Raw genomic sequence first — 26,398 nt, 5'->3', positions numbered from 1 at the left:
TCCACAAATCCCTTATCTGAAATCCTGAGATTCAAACAGCTCTTAACATCAATATAAACAAAGTTCATTCATAAACTTGCTGTGAAAATCTGGCCTGAACTGACAAGAGGCTATGCACAGTCTTCAATCATCCCCTCTCAGTGTGAATATTCACGTGTATGATTACAAAGTGCTGTTTCAGACCCTGCTCTAGGGATGTTACATAATTCAGGGCATATGGGCTATTTTACCTTTCTTAAAACCAAACAGTCTGAACCACAAAGCATATCTATCTGGTCCTAAGGATTTCGTATTAAAGTTTATAGACCCATGTTTGCTTTTAGCAGGGAAATTTTAATTAGATTAGATTATGGACCGACGATGCATGTTTTCTGAACAGGGAATACCTAAAAAGGGAGTTGAACAGAGTGAGATTTTTATAAATACCTAAGATTTGGCATTTCTAAGTGTGAAATACAGATTCCCCTTATGCTTGTTTGCGTAAATATTCTTTTCAACTACAAATATGCAAGCATCTCCAGTATGGGAAGGTAAGGGAAAAGACAACAAACGCAAAGTAGAATGTTGCTTATGTTAAAAGGGCCATGGATCAACTGGCGATTGGTAAGTTCATGCACAAAAAACCTGGAATGACAGGGATGTTTGGGTTTAGAACTTAACATAAATAACAGGTAATTTAAGTGAATATTTATATTATCCCCGATTTTAATTTAGTTTACGTCAACAAAAACTTACGTACAGACTAAGTCCTTTACCCAAACTTGGTGAGTATTACACATCCATCTGGGACCTTTTGAAAATGTGGATTCCTTGTGTTAGCTCTGAGAATTCTTATTCAGTTGGTTTGGGATGGGGCCTAGGCATCAGTATTTAAGAAAAAAAAAGGTCTAGCACCACTACTTTAGGAGATAAAAATATGATTAAGATACAGATTTTGACCTGTGTCTGGTGCAGAGATAAGACACATGCATAAATAATGATAAAGTACAAGGTGAAAAGTGCAGTGTAAAAAAAAAAAGTTTCAAATAAAATTCACAATAGGTTTTATGGAACACTGTTTCTATTTTAGACCAGGTTATATTTCATCATGTGACTTACATGACTTCATTACTTAATACATTAAAAGAGAATTATGAAAACTTAAATTCTTACCTAAATTGGCATACATTACAAACAGGTTGAAATACTGCTGTAAATGACGCCCATGCTCTGAAACTTCTCTTCTCAGTAGATTTAGTACTGCTCTTAGTAAGTGATCACTCAGGCTTAAGTTGTCATAAGCCTGTAAAGGATAAAACATTGGTTGTTTTTCAGCAACAAGGTGCAGGTACGATATAATTCTCTTTGCATGAAAAAGGGACATGCACATATACATGTTAAATATAGGCAGAAATTTCTGGAAGGACTGATCACACAAGAAATGATTAAAAAGGGTTGCTTTTTAGGAAAGGGGATGAAGATCCAATGTAGATTTCATTATAGAGGCTTCATACTGTTCTAAGCTTTAACAAATGGAAGTCCATTTAAATTTATATACAATTTATGTAACAGTTAAGTGTATAACTAAGCCACTGAATGTAACTGAATTAACAGAAAATTCCGCTATGTTTTAAAGAGCCAATAGTCACTATTCACTGCTGGGAAGTACTTTTAATGGAACTCATATAAACATTGAGTTATCGGACTATCTGGTTATTACGTGCTCATGCACGTTTGTTAGGTAAATATATCAAACAGATGCACATATATTTGTGACTTCAACTTCCAGGAAACAGAACTTATTTCTGTTAACTGGGCAATTACCTGACTAGAAGGTCCTGGAGATGCAAAAGGTGAAGGACATGGCCCATCTTGCAAGGAAAAATGTGCAATAAAAACTATAAGTTTTGCAAATGCACCTCTCACTTCTGCACTAGGGCACTCCAGAAGGTATTCAGAGAAGCGATTTGAAACATTAAAAAGGACATTGTGAGCAAACCAAAAACGTACATTCTTGCTGTGACGAAGGAGAATACATAATGCATCATACCTAAGACAAAACCAAACAAAAATCTATGAATATCGATTCAGTAACATGTTTCCTATAGTATAGGGATGGGTCTCTAGGAACCAAACCAAAAAAAAAAAATCAAAGAACTTCTTTTACTACTGGAGGGAGAGAACCAGCAATGGTAGCTTCTAGTACTAATATTAAAAAGATAAATACTATGACTTGGTCTATTCTCACAGAGTGACAAAATAAATAGACGAAAACTTATACAGTCCTCTACAAATCCATGACCAAACTCTTCCTAGGTTCAATGACAAAACAATAATCCCCATTCCCTTAACATCTTACTACTAGAATAGTAAGTAAATATTGTTAAATCGAGGTATTATAATGGCCTCTAAATTTATACAATTAGAAACTTAAACTCATTTTAAGTTTCTACCTTTTTAATCTATGGCTGAATTTAATCTAGGGAAGCTAAAATGTTAATATTTTTGTGATTAGATAGCTTAGACTTTTAAGTATCACCCTGTAATGTTTTGTACAGAGATGTCAAAAATATGACACAAGGTAACAGAAGCAGAAGCCAACTTCTGAATAATAAAAGGTGGTATTTAATCTCAGTATTTTTTAAAATTTATTTTTTATACAGGTTCTTATTAGTTATCTATTTTATACATATTAATGTATATATGTCAATCCCAATCTCCCAATTCATCCCACCACTCAGTAATTATTTAAATATGATTTCTCTCACTATCGCTACCAAGATTTTTTAAATTCTGCATTCCAAATCTGAAATGAAATTATCATGGCTTGGGAAAAATAAAGCAGTATATTAAAGAACCAAACTAAATGCCAGTAATAATAGGAATGAAAATTCAAAGCAATGATACCAATCACTGGCAGAGCCACGGACTACTTTCTTGGTGTGAAATCCTGTGGTAAAGAGGAACCTAGCAGCAAGCTGAATACTAATCATAGTGATTTCTTCTGCTTCAGGCAACAGGTGATCTTGCCCTAAAAATAAAATGTAGATTAAAAAATAGTCAAACAAATTTCTGTGCTCAAACCCCATTTTCATTTTCAAAAAACAAATCTGCATTATCAACAATTTTCCAAGTACTATGTTAAAACCCCTGGGCTACTTATGAAATAATTCTTAGTAGTTCAGTAAAGCACCCTTCAACTAATGCTTGAGTAAAAAAACCAAACTGTTGTAGCAAACAAAAGCTCCTCTGTCTCTAAATGGCAAGACAATATATACCACTCAAAGGTAACAGTCATCTGAAACATGACTTTAGAACAACCAAAAAGAAAGAAAACAAACATGTTGATGCCTGCTAAGAAACCCTGCAAGTAAAAGAAGAGGTATGCTTTCTTACTAAGAAGCTAAATTCTTGATACTTACCTGGAGGAGGATTTAAGTAAACACCATTACATGTAAGCAGTTTTTTCATAAACTGAAAATATTCCATACTGTACTGCATTCGGTTATGCATGAACTGCACATTCTGTTTCCGCACACTTCTCTCAATGGCTGATGGCATAATAATCTGATGCGGTCTTGTGGTGATAGCAAGCTCTGATATATACCTTATCAACTCATCACCTTGGTCTATTGTGTCCAATCGTTCATAAAAAAGTATATAAGCATTCCACCACCTTTTCTGGCGCCTGTATGACATGCGCTTCATCATGTGATCAAATACTTCTCCCATGTACTCTCCACCAAAACACTGGTTTTTCATTTCTTCATCGTCATCCATTTTACATTCAGTTACATCTCCATCATCAAATTTATACCAGCGATTTCTCTCGCCATCTCCTCCGTTCCTTTGAATGATGTAAGAGTAGTAATGTCCCCCGCTCGCCTGACCACTGTGTACAAGCACCCCCACAAGTCTGTATTTCGTGCTTCCTGCTGGCTCACTGTCAGACTGCTCATTCTGTTGTATCAACTGACTCTCTGGGTTTACGTTATCTCCTTCCAGCTTTGCAACACCGGCAACTGTGTAAGGTTCCATGTCCAGTTCGCGAGGAAATTCAAAATAATCATTAAACTTGATTGCACATTCTCTTTCCCAGTCATAGTCGAATCGTTTTAGTTGGATAGCGAGAACAGGAGGTAATTTTTTAATAAGCAAGCGCTTTACAGTATCAACCTAAAATGAACAGAGCAAATTACTAGATGTTCTCTTATAATCCACTGCAAAAAACCCACAAAATTTAAAACTCTACTATTAAATTCTCAGGATTAATCTGAAATTTTAAGTATAAACAAATACATGATAATGAACATAATCAGAGCATTTCTGTCAGTTGATATTTTTAAAATGTTCACTAAAACTAATACGAAGTAGCTGATGCCTTTTGCTACAACTTGCAAAAATTAGTGATATAGACATTATTCGCTGTCTGATTTCTATATTGGAAGTGCTATCTAACCATTATTACTTGTTTGATATTTACTGTTATTTTAATGAAGTTTGCTGTGAGCAAACTACAGAAATATAATAGTAGCAGCTAATATTTATTGGGCAATTAGGTACCAAGTTATATGATGCTAAGTGCTGTCCAAGTAGTAACATGTTTAATCCTCCCAACGCTCCCAACCCTGAAACTTAAGGATGAGAATTAGGAGTAGTAAGAGATAACTTGCCTCAAGTCTTAGAGCTGTGAGCGGCAGGGAGTATGGCTTTACAGCTCATGATCTCAACCTCTAGATTTTAATACCTCTCTAAGTGGTATGTAACGTCAAAACAATACAGGTGACTTACAGGTGAGAGGGCTTGGGAGCCCAGAAAGATACACATTATTTACCATATGTATGCGTAAATTGTCTCTCCTAAAGAACTGTTAAATGCCCACAGGCAAAAACCAATCAAGTAAGTCTAAAAATCTGATCCAAGTGGTTTAAAAAACACAGGTGGTAGAAGAAATCTTTTGTGGCTAAAGTAATTAACGGTTTGGCTTCAGCAAACTTCTTGGTCTTGGGTAGCAACTCTGGACATGAGAGAAGTGTTTTCCTCTATGAGCTCTGTAGCTTCGAGGAGTTCAAGGGCAGGTTGGTTGAATATGGATGAAAAGTGCCTGTGTAACTCAGACAAGAGACTGATATTAAGCTACTATGACCTCTAAAGTGAGTCACTCTTATCTTTACCTGTTTTCCCTAGCCCTTCTGGCACTATTTTCTCTCAATTGCCTTTACCTGACAGACCTTTCTCTCAATCATCTTTACCTGACAGACCTTTAAGTCAGTTATCTTAACTACCTCTCTGTTACCACTATAACAAAGCAGGGTAGGGAATAAAGAGGGTGAATTTTGAGAACAAACAAAAACAACCATTCTTCCAAACCCATTAAATGTAATCATAATTATTTTAAACAGAACTGGGCAATTCATACCTTTTTATTGCATTTTTCACAATGATAAGCATTTGCACCTTCTAATAAATCTCCTTTGACATATTGTTCCAAAGAATCAAGAAGATTTTGGTGATTTCTAATGTCTACATTCAAAGTCGTAAAAGATTCTTCACACTCGTATCTAAAGATATTATTTAAGAAATGATCAGAGAATTTATTCCTTAGTTTTCTAAACATCTTATTTAGTTATGGACTCAATGAAAACTACTTTTGCAATTTTTATAACATAACACAAAACCCATTAAGTCATAAAATGTTACCAATAAATAAATGAGTTACCATTTATGGGTCACTTATCCTCTGCTGGGCATACATTAGGTTGCTTACACACTACATACAACAGGTGCTTTGTCTTCATGACAAATATTTCTCTATCACCATCTCCACGTCAGAAATGAGGGAAGTGGGATTCAGAATGTGAATTTGGTCAAGATTACTAGGTGAAATGGTGTTTTCAAGCTAGGTCTGTCTGGTTTCACAGCTCAATCTCTTTATAGTCTACCATGCTGCTTCCACCATCATCTATTTAGATCTATTAATGAGCTGAATTTTTAAATGTTTCTCCTCTTCTCTAATGGAAACCTTACTAAAGCACAAGTTTAAACACACAAATGAATACGAGATAAGCAATCTGAATAGGAGCCACAATCCCACCTTGTGGCAATTTTCTACCAAAGGAATTTTCAGATTTCTGGTGAGACATATTCATGCATTTAGAACATGGGATGTGAGGAATTCATTCTCAACCATTAAATTCATTCACTCAACAAATACACTGAGTGCCTACCATGTTTAAAGCCCTGTGGGATAGTCAATGTTTAAGACAGTTCCTCATATTTAGGGCTTTTCAATTTAGTTAGGGGAAAAAGGTACACAAATAAAGGCATTTATAAGTGACATGAATGGAATATGAAGTATTAAGCAAACTGTTACTATAACTGGGGAACAGCCCATAGAAGAGAAAAGAGAAATTAGATTTTATGATTCCAGTTAAAAACAAGGACATTTGAAGCTGAGAAGTCAGCAAAGTTTTTCTGTAAAAGGCCAGATAGTAAATATTACAGGCTTTTTGGGGCCATGAGGTCCCTATGGCAACTACTCAACTCTGCTGTTATAGTGAAAGCGGTCAGACAGTAAGTAAAGGAGTGGGTATGTTCCAATAAAACTTTACAAAAACAGATGCAGGGCTGGATTTGACCTATGGTCCATAGTTTGTTAACCTCTGCTCTTGATAAGTAAATACCCTAAAACAGATTGTCTCAGGACCCTTTATGTAACCTTCCAGCATATAACAAGACTAATTTAGTTGTGGAATAGGTATTTGAACTTTAGGGATTTTACTTAAGATCATGCTCTCTGGACATTTTCACTTGGCAAAGGAAATCAATAATTTCCAAATAATTTTGAAAACTGTCTAAAACAAACCAAGAAAAACTGACCAGAACAGATGACCAGAAAACTTAATTTTTATCAGTAATTAAAAACAGGAGGTGAAAATAACAATTTTATTGTCCACCTAATGCACAAGGTCTTTCAAAAGGATCAAAAGTTGCCCAGTCTCAAGACAGGAATAAAGACACAGACCTACTAGAGAATGGACTTGAGGACACGGGGAGGCGGAAGGGTAAGCTGGGACGAAGTGAGAGTGGCATGGACATATATACACTACCAAATGTAAAACAGATAGCTAGTGGGAAGCAGCCGCATAGCACAGGGAGATCAGCTCCGTGCTTTGTGACCACCTAGGGGGGTGGGATAGGGAAGGTGGGAGGGAGACGCAAGAGGGAGGGGATATGGGGATATATGTATACGTATAGCTGATTTACTTTGTTATACAGCAGAAACTAACACACCATTGTAAAGCAATTATACTCCAATAAAGACATTAAAAAAAAAAAAGTTGCCCAGTCTATGCAAACAATTTTATGGCCTTATCCAGAAAGAGTAGTTTAGCATTTACATATAGTATTAGCACTCCCTCAATCATTTTCCCTGTGTTCAAAAATAAAGCACATACACACACAACCTATGACTGTATATAATGCTGTTTAGACTTGCAGAAGATACTATCCTACTGTGATTGTCTGGTGAGAAGGGATTTCAAACCAACATTAATTGACAACATACAAGAGAAGTTCCAAAGTAAAACTTCCATACAATAGGCATAAACGTGTATCTATCAGTAATGAACTTTAATAGTTATTTAACTATTTTCAATAAGAGCCTTTAATCAACTTCCCCTTTAAGAAAACCAAAAACCAAAAAAAACCGAAACCCAATTTGTTTAGTCGATTTTGCTATAAAGATTTTGTGTGGGAAACATACCTTAAAGACAATGACAGTTAATCAATGCTATTTTCAAAAAGTCAGCATTTCATTTGTATAGGAAATAGTGCTCCATGCCTGTTATCTTCTAAACTTAACATATTTACAATATTGTAACTATTTTAATTCTAAGATAAAGGGCAAATTCATAAGTAATACCTGTAGCAATGCAAAATGCCATTTTATTTTCTTAGGCATGATCATACATAAGAACATGTAAGAGTATGAAATAGTAAGAGCTTAGGTGTAGTTAAAGGAACCAAATATTATTTGACAAAAACAAACAGACCCATAAAGTTCATGAGACTTTTCTGTACTCTTAAACTTCACTGTAATAAAATGAGAAAACAAACAAAACCCCCCCACAGTAGTAAGGTATGCGCAATATGTAATTCATCCAGCCTCAGGTATTTAGTAATCGGTAGCGTACTTCACTTTTGTACATAACTAATAGTAAAAATAAACAGTACAACATACACTTTAAGTATGAAATTAGCACTTACCTATGTGGGCAGCCTTGGCAAATCTTCTGATCAGCAAAGGAACCTCCTAAAACTTTACTTAGCATAGCTGGGTGTCCTAAGGCTTTCAAAGCTTCATCTAAACTATCCACCAATGAATTAAAAAATTCTAAAGCATCATGTTGTTCACGAAGATTAACAGGCTCACCCCAAAGCCTAAGAAATGAATGGAGTAAAATATATAATGTGCGACACTCCCAAAACAATATATACAATATATTTTTCAGGAAAAAAGCAATACAACCACAAATGACACCACAAAAACTGAGATTTTATTCCTCAACTACAGGAAGTAGAAAAAAACAAATGCCATTTATGTATCGATTGCTGTGGGGAAGAAAGTGAGATTCATAGTAAAAGTGGTACTTCAGTGGGGAAGAAATACCATGAAACTACTGGTGTGGCTGGATGCACAGTATAGCTCCAGGAAGGATGGTTTCTGTAGGTAATATAGTATAAGCATGCATTTTGAATCCAACTGAAGACGCTGTTAAAATTGGGTGGCTGATCTCACTCTTACGCAGATAATTACTACTTCATTTCTTTCATTTTGCTTAAATTTTGGGTTACAGATACAGTGCAAAGATAATATTTACTCTTAATTAAATTGACTTTTCTGATCGAAAAGAGAAAGGTTTGACTTGTTTTACAGTTCATCTCTTTTGAATAATCTGAGGATTTAAATTAGGTAAATCAATCCTGAGAAAAGAAAATATCAATTATGTGAATGATAAAATGAGAAGTGATACTAATAAAACCTAGGCACTGCTGGAAACTATGACATCTAATTTTGTATTTATAGCGTAATATACATTGAGAATATAAGTGAATTCATTCAAGCAACAGAGACGACAAATTTATTTTAAGTATGCAAGAGGAACTGTCTTTTAATAAATTCCTTTGTAACACTTTTACTATGTAGCAAATAATCTCACCCTAATTATATTTCAGCTGTTAAATTTGCATATAGCGAGTTAGCAATCAAATATATCACTTGTTAAAAGCTATTTTACAATGGAGAGATTTGTTAAGACACCAAGGGATCAAAGCTAACATCACCAATAATCAGATAAACTGATACCATGTGCCTCTGAATGCAATGAGAAGCATATAATAACATCACCTATGTAGTTTTCTTGCCAAAAAGTTTAACCTGAATCTAATCATGGGGAAATAATCATACAAATCAAGGAAGTACCATAAAGGTCATGACAAGTTAGGGAGATTATTTTAGAGAAGACTAAAGAGGTAACAACCAAATTCTTGTGATTCCTTCTAGGATACCAGTCTGGAATTGGAAAAAAAAAAAAAAAAAGAAAGAATATTTTGGGGAAATGGAAATACATATTGCTGAATATCAGGCGTTACTAAATATTAAATTTCATGCATGTGATAACTGTATTAAACATTACATAGGAAAATGTCCTTATTCTTAGAGGATACATTTTGAAGCATGCAGGGGAGTTAAAGTGTCATATTTGCAACTATCAACTCGTTTAGAAAAAACAAACAAAAACCAAAACCCAAGTATACACATAAGCAAATATGGCAAAATGTTAACAATTGGTAAATCTGGGTAAAGAGTATATATCATAAAGGTGATTATTATACTACTTTACCTTTTCTGTTGGTTTGAAATTCTTCAATATAAAAAATCGGGGGTGGGAAATGTGGTTAACTAACCCACATATATATCTAGAGTATACTATGTATAGAGTATATTATGTGTCTAAAGTGTGGATAATCCAAAAGTGCTAGTCTAGACAAACTGCGAGCTCCACTAGCATAGGGAGTAATTAATTGAGAAGTCAAAAATGCAAGGGCACTATAAGATAAGCAATAACTATAACTGAATGACAAATTTTAAGACAAAAGCTCAAAAAGCTTGAGAGTAATCTGGAAGAGGAAGAACAGAAATGCTAAAAGCCTTATGGCAGAGACGAGACAAGCTAGAGAAAGAATGAGAACGGGAATAGTCAGAAAGGAAGATGAGAGGTGCTGAGAGGTGATGGGACCAAAAGAGCAAAAGCAGAGCTGGGAAGGAGGGTGGTGCATGCAAGCCAATAAGTATGGATTAAGTAGGGGGCCTAGTTAGAGGAATTTATACGGTGAGTCATTGTATTATAAAGCAGTGGTTTCAAAAGAAATCTAAGTAGTATCCTTGTAGGCAAAAGGGGAGCTGCTCTGATTGAAGCAGGGAAGGTGGACAAGAGCGGCAGTGTCAGGTGACCCTTTGCTTCCCCTGCTCTCAGCTGTCTGGGAGATACCTTGAAGGGATTCTAAGGAGTATTATTTAAGGGAATCTCCTGGTGGTCCAGTGGTTAGGACTCTGTGCTTTCACTGCAAAGGGCTCAGGTTCAATCCCTGGTTGGGGAACTAAGATCCCACAAGCGTGCAGTGTGGCCAAAAAACAGGAAAAAAAAAAAAAAAAGTAGTAGTATTTAAAAAACCCAATGCTATGAAGGATTATAGCATTCTCATACACAGTACAGATATGTGGTTGTGCTACAGTATTTTAGCACAGTGCACGACATGATAGGTGATGATAAAAAAAAACAAATGAAATAAATGAAGCCAGAGAAATAAGATCAAGACATAATCGAAGATTTTTAAAAAATTAACAACAACAAAACCCAATGTATTTATCGCACCTTTCCTATAAAATTGTACATTAGAATAGCCAAAGAGTTGCTATGGGGAAGTTTTCCTTTATAGATCTCCTCTAGCTAAAAAATGGAAGAATGATAAAATTAGAATGTTGCCATTTTGTAATCCTCATGAAATGCTGCATTTAGGCAATGATGATCAATGGCTGTTATAAGACAGAGACAGACAGACATTATGTACTTCTCACTGAGGTCATCGTTATCACCTATGAAGCAAGTCTTGTCTATCTGCTCCAAAAAAAAGAAAAATCACACCTGAATTTGATCAAGCCTCTAGATCTCACTACCTATTTATGTGACATACAGGGGACTGAGGAAAACAGAAACCACCACAAGGATCCCATCAATAAAATCCAGATGGGAAAATTTACAGAGCTAACTACTTTTTTTTTTCTCCCCAACAAATAACTACAAGGGTGAAAAAAGATTAGAAGAGACTAAAGAGTCATGTCAACATCTGCAGCATACGGACTTCACTTGGATCATGATTTCAAAAAATTTATAGTAAAAAAGTTATGAGGTAATTGGGTAAAATCAGACATTGACAAGGATATTAAGGAATTTTTATAAGACATGGTAATAGTATCATGGTCATGTTATAAAAAAGACGTTAGAGATACACACTGACACATTTATGGATGAAATTATGTATTTGCTTCAAAACAATCTAAAAAGTAGATGGCAGTGTAGATTAAATAAGATTGGCCATGAGTTGACAACTGTTGAAGTTGAGTGATGAATACATAAGAGTTTATACTCTTCTCCCTACTTATGTAAATATTAGAAGCTTTCAAAATAAAAAATTATTAACATCTGAAGAGACTAAAGAATGCTGCCTCTTACTATGACACTTTCTACCTCCTTTGGGGACAATGAGAAAACAAACCTAACTACGAAGTAAAGTTTGATTATTACTACTGCTTAAATACTAAACATAAAAGTGCCTTCCAGTATAGGTTTTATAAGTTTAATGTTAGTGTCATGAGATAGTCATAAAGGTTTAAGCAGTATCCCAATTACTATTCATCCATAGTTTACCTGAACTGTTTCCAAAATCCTCTGGGCACATAGTACTGTAGTCGAGAAGCAGCTAAATGACCAAAGATGACTTGAAGGTGTCTTAGAACACCAATATTGTACTCTTTCCTATCTTCTGTTTTACTTAATGCTGGTTTCTCTTCAAACTGTTGAGGGTATCCAAATACATCATCTCTGGGATCAACATTGCTCTAGAAACCAAAAGTTATCATTAATGAGCTAACCTAACTTCAAAGTATAGTAAAAATATGTTGAGACAAATGCTATACGATTAGTGAACAAATCACCTGTACTTCTATTTATTTCCAAAGCACTTAACTTTCAATTTATAAATTTTAGTTTACAGTATCAGTGTTTATATCCCCACCCCTTTCACATAAGAGTTGTCATAAAGGAATAACCCTCACTAAGTATCGTAGAGGTAGGTAATATAGCAAAATACAGTAGAGTGATTAACTTAGACTGAACTGGATACAAATGCAGGCTTTGCTACTTATAAGCTAAGTAACTTTGAGCAATTAAGTGCCTCATGTGTAAATGGGTTAACACATTCTTCATGTAGCTGTTGTGAGAATTATATGAGACAATGTATATAGAGTGCTCAGACTTGTAAACATTCAATACAATATACATATTAAGATTAGTTGGAAAAACTAGATATCCATATGCAAAGGAATAAGGTTGGACTTTTCCCTAACACTATACACAAAAATTTACTCAATACAGATCAAAGATTTGAATGTAAGAGCTAAAACTATGAAACTCCTAAAACATAGAGCAAAAACTTCACGACACTGGATTTGACAATGATTTATCGGATATGACACCAAATGCACAGGCAACGAAAGAACAGAGACATACTGGACCTCGTGAAAATGAAAAAGTTCTGTGCAAAGAAATTGGAACCCTTGCACACTGTTGGTGGGAAATGTAAAATGGTGCAGCCACTGTAGAAAACAGTTCCTAAAAAAAATTAAAAATAAAACTATAAAATGATCCAGCAATTCCACTTCTGGGTAAAACACCCAAAAGAACTGCAAGAAAGGTCCTGAAGAGATATTTGTACACCCATGTTCAGAGCAGCATTATTCACAATTTTGAATTCCACCAAAAGGTGGAATCAGGGACTTCCCTGGCGGTCCAGTGGTTAAGACTCCATGCTCCCAATGCAAGGGAAGCGGGTTCGATCTCTGGTCGGGAACTAAGATCCCGCAGGCCACGCCGTGTGCACCACCGCCCACAAAAAGGTGGAAGCAACCCAAATGTCCACTGATGAATAAATGGATAAACAAAATGTGGTATATACATTCAAAGGAATGTTATTCAGCCTTTAAAAGAAAGGAAATTCTGACACATGCTATGAAATGGTCGTTACGTTAAATCAAACAAGCCAGTCACAAAAAAACAAATACGGTGTGATTCCACTTATATGAGGTACCTAGAATAGTCAAATTTATAGAGATGGAAAGAGAATGGTGGCTGCAGAACTCTGTGTGGGACGCGGATGTAGAAATAGACAATGTCCAGTCCCTGCCCACGAGAAACTTAGTCTAGGGAAGGAAAAAAGCACACAGGCAAAAAACAGTGCAATGGGGTGCTGAGACAACACAGAGCAGAGGGTACCATGAGAGCAAAGTTGAGATACCTTATTTGAACTGTATCATACTTTGTCTGCTGGTACAATTAGCTATCTCTACTGTGCTTAACTCAACAACCTAGAGATGTGATGAATCACAGAACTAGAATCTGAACTCCAATTTTCACCCAGAGCAGTGGTTCTTAACCAGGTATATGGTGTGAGCAATGCCTATGAAACTTCTTAAAAAAGTAAAAATGCTCAGACCCCAAACCCTGGATGATGCAGTTCAGCAGACCTAGGGAAGAGTTGGGGTCTAGTGTATGTTTCAGAAGCCCTCCCTGTAAGTGATAAACTACCTCAGAGCAAATAGTTCGGTGACTGAAGAGAGGGAATGAGAAAAGAACCATTTAAGATATTTACTACAATCAGAGCATGCTCTGGCTTCTCTCTTCAGCTCTCACCAACACAACACCATGAGTAGGAAAAGGTCAAATAAAAACAAAGAAATACAGCGTGGACACAAACATGACCACAGCTTAAGTCTGGCCATAGTCTCTTCTTTAAAGAACGATGCCATAGTTATGTCAACTCTGATCCACCACTACAACCTAATTTTTTCACAGCTTTATTCTGCATTGGATACTTGGTAGGAGCCTAAATTTTGTCACAAGTAGAAGTTTGTTTCCTAAGCAAAAATAGTTATGATCTGGGAGAAATGCAAAAGTAATCTAAAAGTAAACACAGACAATGAAACTGGCATAGCACATATCTTGGCATAAATAAATGGAGATACATAATTAAAATATCAAATAGAAAAGTAAAAATATAATTTAGACTATTACTAAAAATGAAGATTCTTATCATTATACAAACTCTAAATTATACCAAACCCCCAAAAGCGAGTACATTAACTGTTGTGTTAAAACGTATAAACTATCATAAACATTAACTGTAGTTGCAAGTCTGTTAGGTAGTGAGCACTATGTCGAGGTAGCAGTCTGTGCCAGGAGATTCTAGCTTTATTTTCAAATATTTGCCAACAGGTCCAGTGAAAAGTCTAACGCTTTCTAAGAGAGAACAACAGTATCTCGTATCAGAACTTCAAACACAGAAAACAAAAATGCTAAATAAAATTTACCTCGTTGTCCTGCTTCTCATCCCCAGACATATCATCATCTACATCGCTACCTGTGCCTTCAATTGCGAGAATACCATTCCTAATGGACGGAATCATGTAGAGTTGCTGAATCACAGAATTCATATAACAAGTAGCCCCAGCGTTTTTCAGCCCCACAAATCCTTTTGGTGGGCGGGGTCCAACAGGTGGCAGATATTCCCACTCAGTAAGTGCTTCACAAGCTGAGAGAAGACAAAAGATTCTTGCAGCACAAATAAAAACATTTTGCCCACTTTAGACTTTATTAAGCTGATAAATTAACATTACCAACAATTCCACTACTCCTATAGCCACCTGAAATAGTGCTCTAGGTATGCATTTCACCCTCAACAAATTGAAGATACACAGCAACACATACCACTATATAGATTCTTACCCCACCATCTATGAACCCATGCTTTATCTAATGTTGCTTCTATGGCAGTCTCACAAGATGATACAAGGCTAATTTCTACATGTTAACTTTACTTTTAACTTTATTATAATTTAGTCATTATGAACTGTAACTTCTTCTACTTTTATATGTTTTTTTCAAGTGCCTTCAAACTCCTTCTGGCATGAAATGTTATACAAATATATCAACATATGATAGCTTACTAAGTTTTAAATAATCCTAAGATATCACCTGGGTTCACATCCAGGTTCTGATGCTTACCAACTCTTTCATCTTCAGGCAAGCCTCTGTTTCCTTCTTAATAAATGTAGTAAGACGTGCTTTGCCTATAATCACCATGTTATTTTGAGGAGCAAACGAGATAGTGGATTTGAGTTCTGTGAGAACTGTAAATCACTGCCTATATCCCTCTACCTAGTATAAACCTGGAAACAATGTAAACATCATCACGTATAAGACCAATTAAATAAATTATATAGTATATTGAACTGAAAGGTAGAAAGGTATATAGCTAATAAACGGATTTAGATAAATATTTATGTGTTGATAGGAAATGATCACAGATATATTAAGGGGAAAACAAAGTGAAGAACACTGTGCACTCCACACCAATCTGTGGTTAAAAAACTAAACAAACAAAAAAAGATTTTGTATGTGGATTTTGCATACTCAGAGATTCTGGGAGGATAGACATGAACTGAAGCTAACGGTTACAGCTATTGAAGGGGACCAGGGGAATGGAATGGGCAGGAAAAATGTTTTAGAATACATCCTTCTCTGGTAGTTGAAATTGTTACCACACAAATGTACTACTTAAAAACAAGCGGCCTTTCTCTTTCTGCCGTCTTGGAGCCTGTGGAGGAGCACTGGGAACAGGACTTCTAAAACAGCAAATAGGTCTGGAAGGCTGTGGTCCAAGGCTCTATTTTTGCTGGCTATAAGCAGGGTCCTGTGAAACCAGAGGGTTCCTCTTCTTAAAACTGAAGGTGTTTATGCCCAAGATGAAACTGAATTCTACTTGGGCAAGAGACATGCTCATGTGTACAAAGCAAAGAACAACAGTGACTCCTGGTGGCAAACTGAACAAAACCAGAAGAATCTGGGGAAAGGTAACTTGTGCTCATGGAAACAGTGGCTTGGGTTCCTGTCAAATTCCAAAGCAACCTTCCTGCTAAGGCCACTGGCCACAGAATCTGTGTGCTGCTGTACCCCCTTGAGGGTTTAAACTTATGAAAATTAAATAAATAAAACTGTGGATTTGTTTAAAAACAAACAAAACCCCCCACCCTACTATATACAAACTTGATAGAATAACTGTCTAACGTTTTAAGAACTTTAATCAGAATCTCCTAAAATGTTAAAAAGTCCTTATATTCTAAAATATATCAAAAAACAATTTGACATGTTCTTAAAAACTTACCATAATCAATTATATTCTTAAGCTTTGTAGATAAATGGTTTTCTCCTAAAACAGAAGAGCCTCCACTGTGGTCTGCTTTCTTATTTCTGCTGTCTCAGTCATTTTATATTGCCCTCATCCCTTTTGAGCTTCGGTTCTGTATCAGTAAGATCTACAGTCTACAGTCTGTTTCATGGGCTTCATGTGAGCATTAGCTGAGGACCAAGGGCACTAAAATATTATCTTCTCACATTCTTCTCTTTAAAACCAGATTTTCTTAGAACTCATATGAAAATAACATTAAAGAGCTTCTAAAGTGAGGGCCTGAAAGGTTTTCCAATGCACGTAATTTGAATTTTTAAGTTTGAACTCTGAAATTTATTTTGACTGTTTATTATTCTGGAGTTTAGATTTCAGTCCAGATTTGACTGAAATGAAATTTATTTTGTTGCTCAATACTTGTACCACTTACAGGAAGACATTTAACAAACATCTGAAAACTTTTCTACATTAAGACTCATTGCTTGTAATGGTCTTAAACGTTATACTAGTTGCTGAAAGGAAAACATGAGTTGCAGATGTTTACTAGAAGGAAAACAGGGCTTCCCTGGTGGCGCAGTGGTTGAGAGTCCTCCTGCCGATGCAGGGGACACAGGTTTGTGCCCCGGTCCGGGAAGATCCCACATGCCGTGGAGCGGCTGGGCCCGTGAGCCATGGCCGCTGAGCCTGTGCGTCCGGAGCCTGTGCTCCGCAACGGGAGAGGGCCACAACAGTGAGAGGCCCGTGTACTGGTACCACCAAAAAAAAAAAAAAAAAAAAAAAGGAAAACAGAATTTGAACACATTAGAGAACTGTCATCAGAACTTTGTATTTTAAAATACTTACTAGTTATTGCTGTGCCAATGTAATACATTTCAGTCAAAGAATCTACTATCTGTTTGAGGTTCCTCACACAGCCAACAGCTAATGCTACAAGTAACTCAAAGCCTGCATTAATGGTAGCTGGTGAACTACAGACTGGAATAGCCTGTTCAGCTGGCAGTTCTCCATTTCTCATATACCGTAGGTAAACATTGGATGCAGGGAAGATGAAATCATCAATTAATTCCTACAAAGGTGAAAAACAGATTATGTATTAGCAATGATACATATTTATATAAAAATACATGTAAAGTTTTATATGCGTATGTATTTTTTTTTAAAGAAAGAAATGTCTCTTGGAAGGAAATAATGTTAAATTAATTGTCAGAATTCAAGATTTCATTACATTTCAGAAAACTTAGATTTTCTAATAAAAAGATCCCACTTCAAAACACTATTTACTACAATTAACAAACAAACCCAATTTCTCAGGTTAAAAACTCATCAAGAATGAGTTGACTGTAGCACTTAACAAAAATTCACATTAAGTAAATTTACTCTTTTAATCACATGTATACCAAAGCTCATCTTGAATAAAAATGAAATGTCCTAAAATGATACTTTTTGTTTCCTCGAGTTACCACGTTATGTGAAAAAACTCATCAAAGAAACATGGTAAATATGCACAGTCTTACATAATAGAAGTCTGTCTCATTCTGAATAGTCTGATGAAGTAAAAAGTTCAGATTTTCTAAACAGAAAAATTAAATAGTGCTTGCTTACTTCACACAGTACTGAAATTTTATTCATGTACAAAATTTAGAAACGATATTTTAAAAGTTACTGTTACCTCTATATTCTTTAAAAGTAGAAAAGAGAAATGATCAAGAAAACACACCCAAGACATGATACCATAAATTAACCAGACAGATTTGCTAATGAACATGTAGAATGTTAATGATACATAGCTTAGGACCAAGCCGACAGAAATTACCTTAATGAGATTAGCACCTCCTTTTTCACAACCAATATGATATTTTTTCTCAGGAGTTTGAAAGGCCAGTAACTCTTTTGTTACTCCAAGGTGGCCTTCCAAGATTGTCTCTTCAACACCCGTTTCACCTGTTCTTTTAACATCATCCTGCCAAAGAAAAATATCAAATGCCTAACTTACAAAAGGGCGGTGAGATGTCAGAACAAGACTGAGCTAGACAGAGGCAATTCCTTCAAACCTTTCCATTCTAAGAGATTTTTTCTCTTCAGAACTTTCTAGAAGTAGGCTTTACAAACTAGAAGAAATGCTAATCTGAAGGCTAAAAGATACCAATCTGGGCTTCCCTGGTGGCGCAGTGGTTGAGAGTCCGCCTGCTGATGCAGAGGACACAGGTTCATGCCCCGGTCCGGGAAGATCCCACATGCCGCAGAGCGGCTAGGCCCGTGAGCCAAGGCCACTGGGCCTGTGCGTCCGGAGCCTGTGCTCCACAACGGGAGAGGCCACAACAGTGAGAGGCCCGTGAACCGCAAAAAAAAAAAAAAAAAAAAAAAAAAAGATACCAATGTCTTCAGAAATAAATTCTCGTACAACTCTAAGTAAAAAGTATCAGGTGTTAAGATCAAAAGTTAAATTAAGTGCTAGTCTATCAGACTCATTTTTTGATGAAAACAATCCAAGAATACTTTTTAAAATGAAAATTTGCAAAACGGGCCCATCTGAAAATGGAAGAAGCTGAATATCAGTGTCTCAAGTCTTAAAGCAAGGCATTTGACAAAACTACTTACGCATTCATTCTGGGAATCATGAGTTAGTAATATCCACCAACACAGAGTATATTCTTTGGTCCTTTTATTACTCTTTGTTGTTTTTCATTTAACCAAAATGCTCAAAACTATAAACTATTAATAAAATATCTTATTTATTGACGATAAACACAGTATTAAATGCAACTTACCCTAATTCTTTTAAGCCAATCAATTTCATTATTGAGAAGAACTTCAGCATTGGGTATATTAATATTACTATTGTAAGCATAATTAAGAAGGTGCCTTAAAAGAATAAAGTAGTCGCCTGAATGTTTAGCTCTCTCTCTGGCTGTGCTCTGAAACAATAAAGTAGAATAATATGAATTTACATGTCCATGTTCAGAATCCACTTTTTAAAAACCCAGAATTAACTAGAGTTAATAGACTAACATAGGATGGGAAATTACTAATATTTTTAAAATAAATATAGACTGCTCCAACTTTAATACAAGCTAAAACCATGAATTCTTGACTGTTCCATGTACAAGAATGAATCACAATGATAAGTATATTAACAAATGTCTCACCCCCAAAACGGTGAAGAGCAGAGTAATGAAGAAGAGTAAAGGCCTGTGTCCCATGCAACATCTGGTGCACATTAAAAAGAACTGCTCCTGTGCCACCTGGCGAACAGTTCTGAAATAAAAATGTTTCACATTTAATATATTATCTTCATTTAGAAAAAGAAAAAAAAAGATTCCAATGCTGTCTCTCGGGGTGGGGGTGGGGTGTTAAGGGGTAAGTAAATTAAAAGTAAAAATACAAGAATACGTAACATCCCTTTAAGCAGCAACGTTTAACAGATGAACTTAGGCTGTGTGTCAAGAACTAAAACCTCAAATCGTCACTGAAGAGTTTAAGGGATACCTTCTAACACCCCTTTCTTGGAACAGGCTGGAAATGTTCCTCTAGGTACAAGAGTTGTACAGTAAGCCTTAAGCATCTTTTGGGCATTCCATAGAATTATTCCATTGTGCTCTGGAGCGAACAACTCTGTAGAAATTCTGTTACAATTACACAATAAGGATGTTGCTGCAGATGTCCCTGATATTATACTAGTGATTCCCAAAGCATGTTACCCAGATCAGCAGCATCTGAGAACTTGTTAAAAATGCAATTTCTCAGGCCCCAGCAACCTGCGTTTTAATAAAGCCTTCAAGCGATTCTAACATGTGCTAAAGATTGAGAACCACCGTATTATACAATATTCTATGATTACCCATGGGAAAAACTTGTCTGTGGTCACAGTACTGGGAATTTTACCTGAGCATCATGGGTCTCTTAAAAAATATGTATACTATACAGATCTCACCAGAATAAATGCTCCAAGAGGGCAAAGACATCATCTAGTTTATTACTGTGCCTCCAGAATGAAAAATGATGTCTGGCATATAACAGGTGCTAAGAACCAGTTACCAGATGTATAAATACTGTTTGTTTACAAGATGGAGGTCTGTCTCCATTAGAAAGTAAGCTCTTTCAGGGCAGGGCTTTGCTTTGTTGAAGAACCTAGAACAACATCTGACATATGGAAGATGCTCAAAAAGTATCTGCTAACGAAGCATTTGTCTATCGTACAAACTACATTCGGTGAATAACTGTTTCTGGCAATGTGCTAGCTGATAGACAGCTTAGAAACAAATTTTTAGTTCAATGTAAGAACTTGACAGTATACATTCTGTGTACTAGCCTCCCTCCTGGATATGTTTTAGGTTTCTGAAACCTGTACATGGTCCTATAAACCATAGGGACCTTTAGAAGCTTTGTGGGTTAAGTTTGGTGGAATTCAAATAAACTGACATCAGGAGTACTTGGTTTTGTTGGGGAGAAGGTCCATAACTTTTACCAGATTTTCAGAGGTATATGTCATTCATACTGCCCTAGTTTATTTTTTAAAAAGTAAGGTATGCGGCCCAAATAGAGTGAGGGTCTATAAAGAGTTGATGCTTGTCAGTTCCTGATGAACCCTCCCCTCACACACGCAGACTTCGGTAATGCTTCAAAAGAAACACATCTACTAAAAAATCCTGTTGCCTGTATCTTCACAACATACTCAAAATCTGATCATTTCTCACCACTTCTACTATTGCCATACTTCCAGACTCTCTCATCTTTTATTTGGATTAATGAAATAGTCTAAGTGCCTTTCCTGCAAAGCAACCAGAATAAACTTAAAATGTTAACTCAGAGCATATCATTCTTCTGCTCAAAACCCTCCAATGGGGGACTTCCCTGGTGGTCGAGTAGTTAAGACTCCGTGCTCCCAATGCAGGGGACACAGGTTTGATCCCTGGTCAAGGAACTAAGATCCCGCATGCCGCAGCAAAAAAACCAAAAAAAAAAAAAAAAACAAACAAACCCCAATGGATTCCCATCTCACTTAGGGTAAAAGTTAAGGTCTTTACAATGATCTATAAAATCCTTACAGGCTGCTTATTGCCTCTCTGGCCTCACCTCCTACAACTCCCCCACCTCTGCTGTTCTAGCCACAATCGGCTCCATGTTGTTCTTTACATGTCAGGCATGTTCCTGCCTTGGGACATTTGCATCTGTTGTTTCTTCTGCTTAAAACACACTTCCCCCCGGGGCGGGGGGGGGGGAGGGGGGGCGCGGGCGGATAAAGTTGGAATTTGGATTAACAGACTACTACATATAAAATGGATGAACAACAAGCACCTACTATATAATACAGGAAATACAGTATTTCATAATAATCTATGATTGAAAAGAATCTGGAAAAAAAATATGTATAACTGAATCACTGTGCTGTACACCTGAAACACTGTAAAACAGCTATATATACCTCAATTAAAAAATAAAAATTAAAAAAATATATATTTGGTCATTCAGATGACCAAAATGTATTTCTCATATAAAAAATGAAATAAAATTTAAAATGAAATATGACGGAGGTGTTAGCTAACCTTAGGCTATGGTGGTAATCATACTGCAAGATATGACTATCAAATCAACACTTTGTACACCTTAAAGTTACACAGTTATATGCTGATTATATCTCAATAAAGCTGAACAAAATAACAAATACAATTTAAAATGAAAAACAAAACAAAAAACCCCCACCCAAAAACCCAACACACTTCCCCCATTAACTGCATGGATCACTACCTCATTCTTTCAGAGCCCCAGAGACTTCAGAGAAGTCTTCTCTGACTATCCTACATAAAACTGAACTCCAATGACCCTGCCTCCCCACTCATCCCCATTCCTGATTTATTTCTCTTGATAGCATTTATTAATATAACATACTACATATTTTCCCATATGTCTTCTCTTCCCACTCCCCATCCCCTTTAGTACAGACTCCAAGAAGGCTGACATTTTGTCTGTTTTTTTTCACTGCTATATTCCCAGTAGCTAGAACACTGCCTGGTGCATAATGGGTACTTGATAAATTATTCATCAGTGAGACTGCCTACAATATTAAAATCGAACACTACTTGGATCTCAGCATCAAAGGCCTTCTGTAAACCGACGCCTACTAATCTCCTTTTCTGCATTATCCCTTTCTCTTCTTCTACCAGAATACTCAGCTGTGCCTTGAAAGCACTATGCCAGGAGTGGCAAACTCAAATGCCTCCATGGATCATCAAGGTAACATAAAGGAGTTAAACAGGCAGAGTATAAAGCAACAGGTGCTGGAGGAGGCTTAAAAAAAAAAAAAAAATCCACTTAAAGGAATTCAAATCCAATTATGAGCAATTACAACAAAATATCAGTGTTGTTATGTGGAAGCAGACCTCTTCTAATAGCAACAGCGGTCTGGGAGACCTCTAGGGATAAAGAAAACTTACTGGAAAATGTGGCCCTGAAGTTGAAATTTTCGAGTGTGTAGAAGCAAGAGCCAAATTGTGGAGTGCTTATAAACCAAATTTAAATGTTTACACTTAATTCAAAGACAGTGGGAAGACATGGAAAGATTTTAAGCAGGAAAACAACACGATCATATTTTGCAAGATATACTCTGCAAGTATCGAAGCCCGGTACTCTGATATTTATAATATGATGATTTAAAACTGCAGGGCAGGGCTTCCCTGGTGGTGCAGTGGTTAAGAATCTGCCTACCAATGCAGGGGACACGGGTTCGAGCCCTGGTCCGGGAAGATCCCACAGGCCGCGGAGCAACTAAGCCCGTGCGCCCCAACTACTGAGCCTGTGCTCTAGAGCCCACGAGCCACAACTACTGAAGCCCGCATGCCTAGAGCCCGTGCTCCACAACAAGAGAAGCCACCGTGATGAGAAGCCTGCTCATGCAACGAAGAACCAAAGCAGCCAAAAATAAATACATACATATATAACTAAAACTGCAGGGCAGGGTGAGAGTCAGTACTAGGGAAGAAAGTCAGATACCTAAAGCTCAAAAAAGATCTTAACCTTAGAAGACCCCCCTTGTTGTCAAAGACAAGATAACAGAGGCATGAGAAGAAGTGCTGTGTACGGTACTTTTTACTTCATCGTGCACAAGTTTCAGGAAGAAGAGGAGTCAAATGGTTCTAACTTCCTATAATGGGGATTTTCATAAAAGTAGAGGGCAGAAAACTTTTTAAACAAAGTTCCTTGATATTTAGTAGCAAAGAAAGTGACATAAGTTCCTAATTTAGTTTAAAATTTAAAAAAATCAGCATAGATTAAGAAATTTGTACCTCCAGGTCTGACTTCATCAAAACTCATGGCTAATCATCTTTCCTCTCCTCCAGACTTATTCAACCTATTTATCTTTCTTAACATACAGAGTTGTCCGACGATGATAAAGTTTTCTCAAAGAGATAGCAAGCTCAAGCTTATTTGGGCGGGGGGGATCCCATCAAAGAACACAGGCTGAACTAGATGTCTTCAAGGAAATTACCAAGGAACTTCTAAAATAATAGAGATTCCCACTGGAGACCACTAAATTACTTTACAGCACGCCCTGGAGTGAGTTGAACCTACTACTCCATCACACCACGTACACTTAAAAAAAACAAACAAACAAACAAAAAAGAAAAAAACTTTACCACTAGGCTTCATGTCAGCAAAGTGCTTATTCTGACTTTACACTAACTTTTCATCAGTGATTTCTGTCATTGTTGAATGGAATGTGAAAGAATAAACAAAGTGAACATTTCCTGTGTCTTTTTGCAAAATGTACACGAGATAGATTAATTACATATAAGAGTGATACTGATTAGAGCTCAAGTTTAAAAAGTTACCTTATGAAGGTCAAGATTTAGACTGACATAAGAGGATGGAAAACCTAAATTTTCTACAAATTTGATTGACTTGCACAAAAAGAAGCCCAAAACAAAATTAATGTCATTGAATAAATGCTCTAAAAATGAAAAACTAGGACTTTATAATTGGTCTTTATTCTCAGTGTAAAATGCAAAAGTTCTTACCATAACCATGCCTTGTGAATTCCACATTGACTTAACAACTTCACTAAAAAAAAACACTTGGCCCTAGGTATCTAAGAAAGGAAGCTAAATGTCCTATTTAATTTAAATCTTGTAAGCCAGATTTTTTAAATGGGCTAAAACACACACCTCTTAGGTGAAACTAAATTCTGGAATTACAGAAAAATTAATTTTACTTCGAGAATTAATGTTCACATTTTGTAGACAGTAAGACCAAACAAATTCAGGTCTAGGCAAAACACAGTTAAATAAAAATTTCCTAAACATTAGTGTGCTATAGAGACAATAAATATTTGATTCCTGGGATAAATTCTGCCAACATAAATTCATTCATTTCTGCTTAAAAAAATAAGGTCAAATTTCTTACAATTAAAAAAGACACTTACTTGCTGTGACAGTGCAACAGTAAATCAATAATGAATGTCTGCCAAGCCTTTTCTTTACTAAGAGTATCTAAGGCTGTCGGAATCAAGGCAAAACATAACGTCATCACCTCCAATGCTTCACAGCAAACCTGTTCATCTTCCAAATCTGGCTCACTGCCTGCATTGGTCTGTAAAATTATAGTCAAGGACAAATTACCTAGAGATATATTTAAGAAAAATCTCATACAAACTTCAAGTTAGTGCTTAAAACTTACATAGTCACTTAAACCACTTGGCCTCAGCTTCTTTACCTACAACTCTTGAGGCCCCTTTGAAATAGCATGGAAATGAGTATAAACAGATGATAAAAGTCTAATTCTATTCTTTTGCTACGTCCCAAGGATGGCTGAAGGAGCACACTGAGCATATTACCTGCTTCCTTGTCCCCCAAGCTCTTAGAGACCTTCTAAGTTGTGTACTTCTGCACCAACAATCATTCCTTCCTCAAGAACCACTCTGGCACTGCAGTCAGAGTACCCAACTTCTGACTAGTCCCATTATAGCTTACCTATAGTGCCATTTTATTCAAAAGCAATTGTCTCAGACAACCGTTCAGGAAAGGTCTGAAGGTTTTACGACCTAAAATATACTTGGGTAGGTAGCTAATAAATTCTAAACTGAAGTTATCAATAAGTAATATTTATAGTACATGCCTGAAAAAGAACAGGCGTTCAAATATTAGCTGAGTGAATAACCAACAGTATAGGACATCAACATATATCCCAGGCAAATCACGGTTATGTTGGCCATAAAAGGGAAGCTCCTATAACTTAATTTCCCCTTCTAAATATGCAGCAGTGGCTATCAGGGGCAGGTATATGTAACAGAAAATCAAAGAGTCAAACACAGTCTCTCTTCTGTAAATAATTTGATTAATCTAATGGAAGATCAAGGATGATACCTAATTGGCTGACACTCTTGAATGCTTTAAGAGTCAAAAATACTTAAATGCCATGATATCACAATTGACAGTTACCTAAACCAAAATACATAGGACAGAAAGATGATGAAAGAAGAATAAAGAGAATAGGAGAAAACAAATTCAGTATGAAATAATTATACTTGACTTTAGTGAGAAGTAGAAAAAGACAGTTTTATATTAAGATGGCAGACATAATAAATAATTCAGCCTCATGCACAATTAAACATTTTCTTAAAGGTAATATATTTCTGTGATAATTCTTACCTTCTCATAAATTTTAGTGATTTCTTCATTTGGGCTAAATACTAGCTGTAATGCCCCACATCCTGATGCCCAGATAATTTTTTGTATAGCTCTAATTACACAAATATCAGGCATATATCTTGAAGCCTGCAAGATAATGAGTAATCAAAACAGTTGACACAGTATCAGAGTGGAATAATCACTAGAAAAGCAAAAAT

General features: G+C 36.2%; 1 protein-coding gene and 1 pseudogene across 3 annotated transcripts in view; one reads left to right on the top strand and one right to left on the bottom strand.

Annotated features, from left to right (window-relative positions):
• Positions 1–26,398, bottom strand: part of USP9X (ubiquitin specific peptidase 9 X-linked) — a 126,190-nt gene that overhangs the window by 9,737 nt on the left and 90,055 nt on the right. For both annotated transcript variants that reach the window (XM_082680998.1, XM_082680999.1), the window contains exons 25-38: positions 26,202–26,327; positions 24,977–25,143; positions 19,707–19,815; positions 19,329–19,475; positions 18,374–18,520; positions 17,404–17,626; positions 14,687–14,907; positions 11,970–12,160; positions 8,248–8,421; positions 5,399–5,540; positions 3,402–4,155; positions 2,887–3,010; positions 1,804–2,029; positions 1,153–1,282 (exon numbers count right to left, since the gene is read on the bottom strand). In XM_082680998.1, coding sequence (XP_082537124.1) covers positions 1,153–1,282; positions 1,804–2,029; positions 2,887–3,010; positions 3,402–4,155; positions 5,399–5,540; positions 8,248–8,421; positions 11,970–12,160; positions 14,687–14,907; positions 17,404–17,626; positions 18,374–18,520; positions 19,329–19,475; positions 19,707–19,815; positions 24,977–25,143; positions 26,202–26,327 — 2,881 coding nt within the window. The remainder of the gene's footprint in view (positions 1–1,152; positions 1,283–1,803; positions 2,030–2,886; positions 3,011–3,401; positions 4,156–5,398; positions 5,541–8,247; positions 8,422–11,969; positions 12,161–14,686; positions 14,908–17,403; positions 17,627–18,373; positions 18,521–19,328; positions 19,476–19,706; positions 19,816–24,976; positions 25,144–26,201; positions 26,328–26,398) is intronic.
• On the top strand, positions 15,221–16,352 carry LOC309839422 (large ribosomal subunit protein eL33-like; annotated as a pseudogene). The gene is made up of 2 exons: positions 15,221–15,227; positions 16,010–16,352. The product of its transcript is annotated as a large ribosomal subunit protein eL33-like (transcript).

This window comes from Grampus griseus (assembly GCF_964374135.1).
Source record: "Grampus griseus genome assembly, chromosome: X".
NCBI lineage: Eukaryota > Metazoa > Chordata > Mammalia > Artiodactyla > Delphinidae > Grampus > Grampus griseus.
The sequence above is the reverse complement of the archived record's forward strand: the minus strand, read 5'-3'. Positions and strand labels throughout refer to the sequence as shown.